Genomic DNA, 13,072 nt, shown 5'->3' on the forward strand with positions numbered 1-13,072 from the left:
TGAGCCCAAGAAAACAGATGATGGCAGCATTTCCGCAGAATTTGCTCGTACATAAGCCTCTGATGTGTTTACTTCAGCCTTTCCTACTATTCTCTGTGAGATAGCTGTTTTTCATTCAGTGTGAACATTTTGGAAATAAAGTACAACATAAGCATAAGGGAATACCGAACCCAAGACTAAAAAAAAACAACGAATTCCCCAACATTCTCTGCTTTTTCATTCCCCATCATTTAAAAAAAGACAGTTTTTAAAGAGCTAATCACCCTAATTATCACCGAATATAGTCGGGCAGTTGGATGTGAGCATAAATGGAGATGCGCTCAAATAGGAAACACGAGGTTCCAGTTGGATAGGAATACCCACAGGTATAAAAATAGGCCACAACACGCCTTATATAATAAGTGGGACGTCAGGCTTGTTTACAGCGTCCCCGCTTGAGAAATAAAGGGTTACAATCCAGCATTATGCTGCACATTTCAAATCCCCCATTAATCCAAACGGGCTCAATTGGCCTGCCAATCACATCGACAAACATGGATATATTTTGAAGTGAGGTGTCGGTGTTTTAAAAGAAAAACAGAAAAAAAGAAAGAAAACACCCCGGAGGGGGCGGGATGAGGTAGTGGGGGTGCGTGACGCTTTCGTTTTACAGTGGGAAATAGGAATTCACGTTCCTCAATGGACTCGCTGGTATTTTCGTTTTCTACGTGAGAGAGGTTGCTGTTGGAGAAGCAGGGAGGGAGGCGGGGTTTGTTTGTTTCAAGTGAGTAAAACAGCCAATAGTCGGCGACGCTTTGGCGTGACGGACAGGCACGGCCCCTGCAGGACGCCCCGCCCCCTTATGACTGTGTGTTTTATTCTGTTTTTAGAGCAGCAGCGTCACATGTTGTTTTTCTCCTGGATCAGATCAGTCTGGTCCCCACTGCACTGTTGCTTCTGCCGTGGCGGACATATCCTGCAATGGATTAGAGATTTTTTTTTTCTTTTAGCGGTTTGTATTATATATTTATAAATAATTTCTTTATTTTGCGTTTTGCTGTGAGTTTCGAACAAAAAAAGCAAGAGGAATTTGCCGATCTGGACTTGAAAAGAAAAGCGGAGGGAAAATGACAAGTCCTCCGGCGACGGGAGGACACCTGTTATCTAATGGGACGAATGGGGTGAAGAAGTGCGGATACCTGAGGAAGCAGAAGCACGGACACAGGCGATTTTTTGTGCTCCGGGAGCCGATCGAGCGCTGCCCGGCCCGCCTGGAGTATTATGAGAGCGAGAAGAAATGGAGAAACAAGTCCGCCGCGAAACGGGTTATAACTTTGGACTCCTGTCTGTGCGTAAACAAACGCGCCGACGCCAAACACAAGCACCTCATCGCCCTCTACACCAAGGACGAATACTTCGCCGTAGCTGCAGACAACGAGCAGGAGCAGGAGAGCTGGTACAGGGTTTTGACTGATTTAATAGCTGAGGGGAAAGTGTATGACAGTCCTGCTTCCACTTCCTCTCTAGTTGGCTTTGAAGAGGCCAGTTATGGACTCCTCACTCCGGCAACACCTACCTACAAGGAGGTATGGCAGGTCAACTTGAAATCCAAAGGTTTAGGTCAGGTGAAGAACCTCACTGGAGTGTACAGGCTGTGTTTGTCCAGCAGGACCATCAGCTTTGTGAAACTGAACTCTGAAACAGCTGCTGTCAGTTTACAGCTCATGAATATCAGGAGATGTGGCCACTCAGACAGCTTCTTTTTCATAGAGGTTGGCCGCTCTGCGGTCACGGGGCCCGGGGAGTTCTGGATGCAGGCGGAGGACTCGGTGGTGGCACAGAACATCCACGAAACGATCCTGGATGCCATGAAGGCCATGAAGGAGCTGTCTGAGTTCAGGCCGAGGAGCAAAAGCCAGTCTGCTAGCACCAACCCCATCTCTGTGCCCACGCGGCGCAACCTGAACAATCCCCCCCCAAGTCAGACGGGCCTGGTGAGGAGATCCAGAACCGACAGCATGGCAGCCACATCCCCAGGAAGGAAGGTCACGCCCTGTCGGATAAGAACGTCCAGCGAGGGAGACGGAAGTGTGACCCGGCCTGTGTCAATGTCCATATCTGTAAACGGGAGTCCCACCAGTCCAAACTCTGGGAATCCCCTGAACAGATCCTACACCCTCAGCAATGGGCGCACCTGCAGGATGCTGGAGTCCACATACAACCTCCATCACAGCCGCTCGATGCCAGTGTCCAACTCCCCTCCCGCTGTCTCCAGCCCCATTAGCATGTCTCCACGAGGGGGGGGCAGGATCTCTACTCCTGACAAAGCTAGGCGCCCCTTCAGCTGCAGTGCCTCCATTTCGGGCTCTCTCAGCGATACTGGCTTCATGCTGTGTGATGATTACAGTTCCAGTCCAGGTGAACTCCGGTTCCTCCCCTTTACTCGCAGTGACACCCCCGATTCCCTGTCTAGCACTCCTCCTTCCCGTGACACTAGTGACCCCTGTGGCTACATGATAATGGAGGGAGTAAATGGGAGCAGGTGCAACAGGGGTGAGAGTCTGGCTTACAGGAAAAGAACACACTCCCTCACCACACCGCGTCAACAGAGGGTGGTAGCGCCGTTGTCCTCAGCCTCTCTGGATGAGTACACGCTTATGAAGATGACCCACGGACAGAACTCCCACTCTGCCTCACCCAAAGTGTGTTACCCGGAGGATTACGGTGATATTGAAATCGGTTCATCCAGAAGCTCCAGCAGCAACCTTGGTGACGATGGCTATATGCCCATGATACCAGGTATAGCACCTCAGTCTGGCAAGGCAGACAACTACGTGCCTATGAGCCCCATGTGCGTCTCTGCACCGAAGCAGATTGTGAACCCTAGGGTGCATCCTCAGGCGGCTGCCAGTGGCAGCTACAAGACCAACTCCCCTTCCTCCAGTTCCCTAGAAGACAATGGATACATGAGAATGTGGTGTGGCGCTAAATCCTCCATGGAAAGCCCAGATCGGCATGGTGAATACATGAACATGTCCCCTGGAAACCCACCTCCTCTCCAGACTCCACCAGATTACTGCTTGGGCCTGCTGGCTGCTGAACCCACATCAGTTAGATCAGCATATCAGACCGGCTCCCTCACACTACCTGCTAAACTGCAGGCCTCCAAGAATGAAGATAACAGCCAGTATGTGCTGATGAGTCCCCAGAGTTTGAGGCAGAGACCTGGGGAGTCTGACTATTATTCAGTGATGCAACCCAGTGCAGCTCACTCCTCACCGCTGTGCCCCTCAGCACCCTCCCCAATCAGACACAGCCGGGCTGAGAACCTCTCCTACAGGGGGAGGCTGGGCAGGCCTAACAGGCTGTCTCTGGACACACTCAGAACCCTGCCCAGCATGAATGAACATCCCCTCCCAGGGGAGCCCAGGAGCCCTGGGGAGTACATTAACATCGACTTCAGTGGTGCCAGATTCTCTCCGCCCTCTGTCGTATCCACAGAGAGCCAGTCTTCATCATTGGGCTCCAGCGGTGGGGGTCCTGGGAGGTCATCTCTAGCAGACTACATAAACCTGGAGCTGGGATCACACTCGCCCAAGGATGCTGACACTCCTGCTGAGCGCTTGGACACACTCCCAGAGCTAACCTTGTGCCCCTGCTCGGAGGAGGATGGCGTATACCATGTGGATAGTGAGAAAGACTCCCAGGGCCTCAGTGATGAGGTGAAAAATGATTACACTGAGATGACATTTGGGATGACCAGTTTGCCCCCACAGCTCGTACCTCTGAACGCAGCAAGGTGTGTGTCTGTTTGTTGTGTTTTATCACTAATTATTATTTATTTAAAGTATTTGGTTGTGTGTTTTGGTAAAAAATCCTGGTTCACTGCAGGTGGCAACAAAACGTCATTTAAATTTAATTCATATTTAGTTTTAGTCACATTTTTAGTTATTTTTATCTTAATTTCCCTGCTTCTGTTTTCCAGTAGTCAGGGCAGCAGAGAGAAGATGCGCTCCATGGAAGACCAGGGTATTCCAGAGCACATTGGGGTCTTCCTGCTCGGTCCAAACTCCTCCTCCACAGTGGACCCTGACTGCTCTGCCAAGGTAATCAGGGCAAATCCACAGGGACGCCGGCGCCACAGCTCTGAAACGTTTTCATCTACTGCCACTGTGACCCCGGTCTTCGCATCCTTTGCTCGTGGCGATGCCGTGAAGAGGCACAGCTCAGTGGAGAACATCTCGTCACGGAGCAGCGAAGGTTCTGACGAGGAGTACGGCAGCCCTGAGAACCGGCAGAGCTCAGAGGGTTACCCCAATGGACTCAACTATATTGCCTTGAACCTTGAGAAGTGTGAGGATCTGGTCGGCTTCAAACCCACCAGCAGCTGCAAAGGGGGCATCAATGGATTGCACAGCTCACCATATGTCTGCCTGGGATTCAAGGAGGCTGCAACCACTGCCAAAGGTGGGTCAGGTTTATGTCAGATACTGCTGAATAAAATATCCAAACAGTCAGATTTTAGCACAGGGAATGAAGGGTTTCAGGAATGTGGGAGGCATCTCTTTAATTAAAAAGAAAGCGGTACTGCACAGATGAAAAATTTGGGAGGAAAAAAATATGAGAGACTTGAATTTCCTCTAGATTCAAATTCAAACTGGCCCTCAGCAGCGGATGCTGCCTTCAAGTGCTCATTTTAAGCTTCTACTTTTGAGTTCTTCTGTGAGTAGTTAATCTCTTTGTGCTTAAATGTTAGGGTGCTACTGGGAATTGGGAGTGCCCACATAAAGCGAGGAAAGCAGCAGCAATTTTAAAGATACTCTTAACTGCTTTTAAGATCACTATCAGAGAATTTGCAGTATTTCCCACAACATGTGAACACACCATGTGACTGCTATGAAACGTGACCAGGCTGAGGGCTGTGAAGTAAACAAGCACCGTGACAGAGCAGGATGCTGCCTCGCTGTTGCTGTCGTGGGCTGATGATACCGAAAATACAAGCTCAGAGTTCCACCAACGCTTATAAAGAGTCGAAGTTTGTTGCAAAAATGGGCAGAAATTCCAAATTAGAGATTCATTTTAAACCTCATGCAAAAAAATTCCAGAGCAACTAATAAGTCATTAAATATTTATCTGTGAAGTGTATGTAACTGGTTTACTGTGGATGGTTATTAGCAGGCATAACCCAGTTGTCGATGTCACGGGAATCCTAGTGGAGGCTTCCTGTCAGCTGTAATGTCTCTCTGAGCCGCAGGCATTTCCGGCTGTTGTTTTTCAGTTGGGTAGGCATTAGGATGTGTTGCACATCAATGTGACCTCTACAGACCCCTTATTCCCACCATCCTGTGATCAATATCCCAGTGAGCAAAACAAAAGCCCCAGTGTGGGGCAGTAGATGAAAGGATCATGGGGGAAGCAAACAAAAAGTGCTGTGGAGTGGGGGGCAGCACAGTTTTGACTTTAAAGCTAAGTGTGACTCTTTGACACCCTTGCCATCCAACTGAGACATGCAGCTCACATGTGCTTGCAAGTACGTAGAGGTCGGAGGGGGTGGAGGGATGTTGTACCCCCCAATGTGAGGCCCAGTGTAAGTGGATATATGTGCATGTCCTTGTGAGCAATGACTAGGGGAAAACAACAAAGCAGGGCCATCAGGTAACTGGATGTCATGGTCTGCATTCCTGGCTGAGCTGGTTAGAAAAAGTTGCTGTGAGAGGGGGTTTGCTTTTCTCTGGCTCCAGGCCGATTGAACAGACGGTGGCTTTTATTTTACCACAAAGCCTCATGTGAGGAGGTTTGATTTTTAGGATGTAGAAATGGGTAGGGGGGGGTTCTGTTAAGTTATTAGTATTTGGAGAGTCAGTGGCACTCTGGTAAATAAAGCGGAATGTAACAATACCGAGACAGTGACATGTTTGTTTTTGTCTCTGCAGGCTTGCACGTGTCCCCAACTCATGTTTTTGACAAGTGCTAATATTTTTATGACACTAATAAAGCTTTTGAATTGACCATGGAGAGGAAGGGGACAGGGGGAGGGAACATACATGTGGACTCTAGCACGTACACATAGGGTGTTTTTTTTTTCTCTCTGTTTCTTCTTCTTTTTTTCCCTTTTTTTTTTTTTTTTTTCCAGCGGTGGAGCCTGTATCCTTAAATGCTTGGCAAAGATGTGCATAGGGAGAGAGAGTGTGTAGGCTGTGTTGTTTTCCAGTGCTGCCTGCCTTTTTGCGGGAGAGCGAGTAAATGCGTGCATAATGGGGCAGGATGGCACGTGCACTCCGCTGCCCTTCTGTCTCATTAGTCTGTTCACTTAGAAGAAGTAAGCAGAGAGAGAGAGAAGGAGGCAGGGGCGGCAGAGTGCTCGGTAGAAAGGGGAGGGGAGGCTTTCTGGCTTTTTAAAGGAACAAATAAACTCATCTGTGAGGCCCCTCTTCCACTGAGGTACATTCTGGGAGAGCGGGAGCCCTTGTTTACCCGGTTCCTCTGCTGCGCGGTGAAGCAGGGTGAAGGAGGTCAGAGCATTCTGCAAGGGAGGATTTTGGCACCTGGCCCCGCTGGCGGAGGGCTTTGATCCCGTGTTTATAGGGACGGCACACTGGGCTCCTGGACCGTGTGCCACTCTGACCCAAAAGTCTGCAGGTTTTCAATACAGCCAAACACCCCTGCTGATTAATTTTATACTCGCAGGTAAATGCAGTTTGGCCCGGTGGGTAACTTTCACTCTAAAGTGAGGATTAAAGCAACTAAACACCCAAATTGCTCCTCCTTCCATGTGACAGCCTTGCATTTTGAAAAAAAAACGTGACGTGCTGCTTCCTGGTTTGTTGTTTTTTCTTGTTTGTTTTTCTCTATGCTCCACCTCCAGTGAGCTTAAATGCCTGGCATAAGTATCAGGAGTTTGTTTACCTCCTGTTTTGTCAGGGAGCCAGGCCATGTGACTCAGAGGCGGTGTTTACTGCCGCGCTTACCCAAGTAGGCTGTCTCCACTTGCGGCCCTGGCTAGCCGCAGCTCAGCCAGGTGGATGTTCTGTACCAGACTCAGATTAGCCAAGTCAGCCGTCTCTGTTTCCACCACCTCTGACTAATACCTTTATCTGACGGCACCAATCAGCTCCTGCTTCCTGTGATGATTGAAGAGATCATTCCTAATGCTGTATTGATATGATTGTCCTTCACTAGACTTACGGCTGTACGTTTTGTTTAAGCATTGAGGGGAACACATTAGGCAGTGGGTTTGGACCTGATCTGTTTGACTGTCAGACACTTTCCTTAAAATTAGGTGGATTTCACATCTTTTTTGCAGAAAGTTGTGATGCAAGCATCTTTATGTAAAAAAACAAGCATCAGGAATGGATGAAGTGCATTCTGTATCACTTTTTGTGGAAATAACCTGCTTAAATGCTCATGGTGCAGATGTGTTTGTGTTCACGTTGGACACTTTGCATGCATTCAAAACAAGAGATCCATATTTTGGGCTGATGCAAAACGACTGCAGTGATCACAAAAGCATAATTTCCAAAATGTTGTTAAAGGTGAAGTTTGCCCTTCTTGCAGCTGCTAACCAAGCCATGCACTGTTGCCTCTGAAACCTCAGCTTCTTGTTGCTATTTCCAGTCTGGAAAGTGCAGAATCAGAATCTGCTTTATTGAGTACACGTGTATGTGTATGCATACAAGGAACTGGGCATTCAGAATTCTTTCTCTGCTGTTAATATACTTATCAGAATAGACATAACAGTCATCTGTACAGTTGTATCAAATTACAACATAGCAGCTCACCATTCTGATGAGTTTCAGAATGAGTTTCTGACATGCACAATTTAACTTTTAAAAGCAGCATCCATCTCTGTATACTTTATTATCAGCTTGGACTGTGACATAACAATCTTGAGCTCCCTTGAGCTTAAAAAAACCTAGTGTTTAGCAAGAGATTTCTCAAATGTATCCAAAACAGAACTGCAATAGCCAGATCAAGGGAAGCTATATAATAATGGCGTATGAAATGATGTCATCTTGTCTTAAGATACACGGTACAGTTTTGGGTTGCACAAGTGATAGTGTGTGTGTGTGTGTGTGTGTGTGTGTGTGTGTGTGTGTGTGTGTGTGTGTGTGTGTACTGGATGAATTAAAGAGGTCCAGGAATGGAGCTCTGTGGCACACTTGTAATAATAGCAAGGTAATTTGGTCTGAAACCTTTGGAACACTACTGCTAGAAAGACACTTATTGAAAACAGAAATAGTTAGCAAACTAGTGAAACTTTCCAAAAACTGGAAACATGCACGTGTTATAAATCTATACCTAGAATAGCGGTGTTTATCTGTGGGCTTCAATTTTAACTAAACATTAGCAGAAGGTGGGAAATAGACTGAGGCCTAAGGGGGCTGCAAGTCCAAAAGGAGCCCTGCTGTGTCACTTCAAGTCCCTCCTGAGTGCTAGTGGCAGATGGCCATTTTCCGGAGTGCGCATGGGTTTGTTAAGGGGGGGGGGGTTAAACACCTGCCATCCTGTTCTTTCTTTGCACACTGTCATTACACTGATTTCCCTTACACATGCATACAAACTACCTGGTAAACGTACATATATCCTGCTATATTTCTCTCTGCAGTACACACCCAAACTCCAAACCGGTTAACCCCCCCACCCCCACCCCCAACCCAGACCATCTGCTGCGCCCACAGGCTACAGAGTGTATCAGTTCTGTGTGTGTGTGTGTGTGTGTGTGTGTGTGTGTGTGTGTGTGTGTAATTTGTTGGCCAGATTAGAGACATCCGCGTCCATCTCCTCAAATCCCACTTCCCCCCTGACGTCATTCGGTTGGTTGTATTGTGAGTGATGTCATTGCAAAGTGCATGCAGTGGGTAAATGCACCCACTGCATGCACTGTGTATCTGTTACACAAATTTCCACTGATTCGTGTCCTTGATGTCAGAGGGGGAAGCAAGCAAAAGCGGTCTAAGTTGCCCAGCCATGCATTACTAAGTTACTCAGAGCATGCCCAGTAGACCAGGTTGTTATTCAGTTCCCAAACTAAGGGCTGAGATTTGTGTTATGCGTCACAAGATAAATGGTAGGGGGGAAAAGTATCTTGTTTTGCTTTTTTGCTAAAAATGGGTTTTTGTACAGGAAATTCAAACTCCATTCGAAATATTAAAACTTGATGGCACAATTACTAGCAGATAAATTGTGCATTTAATGGTTGCATTGGAACTATTGCATCCTCTTTAAATGTTTACCCCAACAAAGAGCTCTGTTTGGATTTTACAGCCACATTTAAAAAAACATTTATTTTTTTTTCCGCAATTTGTGGATTTACTCCTAAAGATGACACCTGATTGTACCCATTAGCCTGATTGCACAATCCATTCTTGCTATACCCTGACCCTTGAACACATACGCATGCCGGCTGTTAAATTGTTTATTTACACCTGCATCAGAGGAAAATTGAAGTTGGGATCTTACTAAAATAACAAAGAACGGCAAACAACCAAAGCAGGAACTCCAGAAATGCCATGTTACATGATATATGGAGAACAAACACGTAATGCCAAAGGCTCCTATGTCAGAGTTTCCAATGGTGTGTGTGTGTGTGTGTGTGTGTGTGTGTGTGTGTGTGTGTGTGTGTCACGGCTCAGTGAGAAGGAGGGGGGCTAAAGTAGGCCGGGATGTTCCAGACAGAAGCGCTAGCTGCTAGATAACTGCGTGGCCAGCGTTCCCCACATTTAACCAGCCACGGCTCCAGATGAGATTATAGCCTCTGCGGGCAAGATTAGACGGCCAAGGGTAGATCAGCAAGAGCCGGTGGATGCTCCATGGAGAGGAGCTGGGGAATGCGTAATGTAAGGTGCGGGCATTTAGGATGTTTTGTCCGAATTTGAACATGTTTATAAAGCTGAATTCAACAGAAATCTGACCCTGACTGTAAAATGATCTCGTCATTATAGTCAATCTCTGAAAAATCATATAAGATCGAGGGACTTATCTTTGGATTTAGTGATTAACATCTCTAACATCCTCCTCAGCTACACTATCATCTTATGGGGCCTAAAATATCTTCAAAAGATCTAAACGTGTGGTTCTGTGAAAGAGAACTGGGCTGCTTGTTTATAAGAGCGCTGAATGACAGATCCAAAAATGGCAGCTTTTCAGGAACTAACACAAACAGCCTGATCGCTGCGCATATTTGAGGTCGTTCAGCTGGCTTTTTTTTTTCTTCCCCAGGGTTTCATCAGCCTTACAGTGCTAAAGTTTTTTTAGCTCAAACTGTTTAAGGACATTGATGCTCCCTGTCTTTTTCAAATCCTACCGCGGCTGCATTTCCACAGAAAGAAAACAAATGTTCCATTCTTATCGTCTATTGCAGCATAAATGCAGCCACAGTTCCTTTCCGTTTGTTTAATATTAGAGATGCTGCTGTACCGCTTGTAGCTGCGCTAAGCGTGTGTCCAGAGCAGCATGACAGGAACACCCACCCCCTCCTCATCTTTCTGCATCCTAGATTATGTAATTATGCTTGCTGTGGATGAGCCCCTTTGCCCCACCACACACAAACTGTCCTTCAAGTCTTTCCTGGGCTAAACAGCTGGTGTGTTAAGATCAGAACATTACTATCCAATAAGGCCCAGCATACACACAAACACACTTTTAACACCTTCAGCTGCAGGATACTTTTTATTGGACAAAAGATCTTCATATTTAGTCAGTAGCAGCTCTAGAAATGTGAGGTCAAAATGACCCAACATTAGCTCTGTGGATAAGAGGCATAGCTTCAAATACCAAAGTGCCTTTAAATCAATAACCAGGCTAGAGTCAGATTATACAACATGTGTGATATTGATGTAAAAAAAACAAACGTGTTGTTGTTTTAGATGTGTAAAACTATATGTTCAGAACTGTCCCATGTGTGTGGCACCCACTTGATATTTAAGCTGTTTTTCCCTGTGCCTCCTTGTTATTGTGACACACAAAACCCTAATCTGAGCCTGTGAATGAGTTCACTCTGTACAGTACATGTGTACCTTACAGAGTGAACACTGTTCTCTCAGAGGCCCTCATGTCTGTTGCCTCAAGAGAGCTGCTTAATTGGCACCAGTGTTGTTTGTGGGGAAACTATCAGACTACTAACACGGGTCATTTCCTTTTAGGATGACTGTTACAGTTTTCTAGTTAAAGAACTTGTGTTTTGAATTGTCGAAGAACCAGATTTGTCAAGTCATTGGATGTTTTGCAGCATTAAAGGTGCAGTGTGGGTCTTTTTGGCCACTAGTGGTGCTATAGAGCAGCGTTTGGCCAGCTGACCTTACAGGTGCTTTATGAAAAAACAGTTCTTAGATCTTGGATGATATTTGCACAAGATTTAGTCATTTTGTTTCCAAACAAAGAAAATTGAGGCTTTAAGTCTCCATTCATTAAACTGCTTAAAGTGAGGCTTATTTGCGTGGATTTACATGCCAAGAATTTGAGTGTGCTTTGCTTGACAGTTGGATGCAAATGACCAAATATGCATATGATTGTTAGAGGGTGCAAGTTGAGGTGTACTAGTTTATTTGGCTTAGCCACTGTAAGAATGAAAATGTTAAATATTTTTATTAACTGTTGTTTTCTCTCTCTTGTAATCTCTTCCAGACTGAAGGACTTGATCTGTCCTCTGACTTGGCATCTTGACTGACCTGCTGCTCAAAAGGAAGAGAGAAAAAAAAAAAAACAGAAAAAAACCAACAAAAAAACCCAAACTTTGCCCTTTTACGGGGCTCTGCAGCCCGAAAAGACTGTGTGGACCCTCGGCATCACAAATACACACTTGGGACACAAGCAGATCACCATCTATGCATGTCATGGATTTGCTGATGGCAGGGCAGGTGTGTTTGTGTGGATGGGTGTGTTAATGTGTTGTGAATCGGTGTGTCTCCTGCACTTTTAGAGGCCATTTCTCCTGTGACCCAGTTTTTGGCACAAGCACAGAAGATAGTCAGACAATAACAGAAGTCTAATGGTACCCAAATACTATTTATTTACTTGAGGGTAGTTTTATGACTGCCTGCATGTGTGTGCGTGTTTCTGACAAAAATACGACCAACAGTTATGCCAGTGAACAATGAAACCTAGAAATGGCCAAGGGAGAGAGGATACTAAGGTACACTGAGTATACTTAGATTAGATACTTTATTTATTTTTGGATGATGAATGTCTGAAAAGACCTACACAATGCCTTAATGTCTATACTGTCCTTATGTTTTCTATGAAACAAGTGATAAATATTCTATTATTGTATGTTTGTTTGGACCTACATCTCTATATTGTTATTCTCTTGTGGAAAGTAAAATGCCTAGTTTACCATTAAATCTATATATTATTTAAGAAATGTACAGTACTGTGGGGCTGCTTGAGAGCTGATTTATTGTATTGATATTAAAGTATTTTCTTAATTAATAATTTCTTATTAATTGTACCTTAGTTTATTTTTTGTCCAATCAGAAGTGCTGGACTAAAAGAAATATATTTCTAAATGTCTTCAAGAGTTATGCATGTCTATATAACTCAGCTCAGACCCCCACAACACCAGGCATCTGAATGCACTGTACCTCCCACAGCTCCTCAGTCACTTGAGCCTGAAAACCTCACACACTCCTACCTTCAAACCTACGGCCTGCTGTTTAGCTCGATGCAGGTCGCCCTGCTGTGATATCGTTTGACTGTACAATTGTCTAGGCGAGGTGATAACGGAGGGGTGGAGCCAACGATAGCTGTTGAGGTTGGGGAGCGCAGTTGAGCCGATATCTGGTCGGCAAGGGAGAGCTGAAGAAAAGGGGAACGGGGCACCGAGGGGGAGGAGGGCTGGGCAGCAAAGAAAATGTAGCACAAGAGAGGCCCACAGCCACATGTGACACCCCCACGGAGGCTCACGGAAGAGTCAGCTGTCTGGAAAATATGATTACTTTGCAGACAGTATAACAAAATTAGAGCTAGCTGAAGAAAATTATATAAGGTTACGAATTAAAGCAAGCCGTTGTAATTGAATTATTATGTAATAATTGGGGCAGGGATAGCTCAGTAGGTAAAGTGGTCGCCCCATGATCGGAAGGTCGGCGGTTCGAAT

General features: G+C 45.8%; 1 protein-coding gene across 2 annotated transcripts; it reads left to right on the forward strand.

The window, feature by feature from the left end:
- Positions 1–887: 887 nt before the first annotated feature.
- Positions 888–12,408, forward strand: LOC113015828 (insulin receptor substrate 2-like). Of its 2 annotated transcripts, none has more exons than XM_026158179.2 (3): positions 888–3,778; positions 3,965–4,446; positions 11,602–12,408. In XM_026158179.2, the coding sequence occupies exons 1-3, from the start codon at positions 1,107–1,109 to the stop codon at positions 11,604–11,606; spliced, it is 3,159 nt and encodes a 1,052-aa protein (XP_026013964.2). In that variant the 5' UTR covers positions 888–1,106; the 3' UTR covers positions 11,607–12,408. The 2 variants fall into 2 exon arrangements, with proteins under 2 accessions (XP_026013964.2, XP_026013965.2); XM_026158180.2 differs by having other exon boundaries at positions 3,968–4,446.
- Positions 12,409–13,072: the final 664 nt, after the last annotated feature.

The sequence above is a fragment of the Astatotilapia calliptera genome, chromosome 23 (genome assembly GCF_964374335.1).
Source record: "Astatotilapia calliptera chromosome 23, fAstCal68.1, whole genome shotgun sequence".
NCBI lineage: Eukaryota > Metazoa > Chordata > Actinopteri > Cichliformes > Cichlidae > Astatotilapia > Astatotilapia calliptera.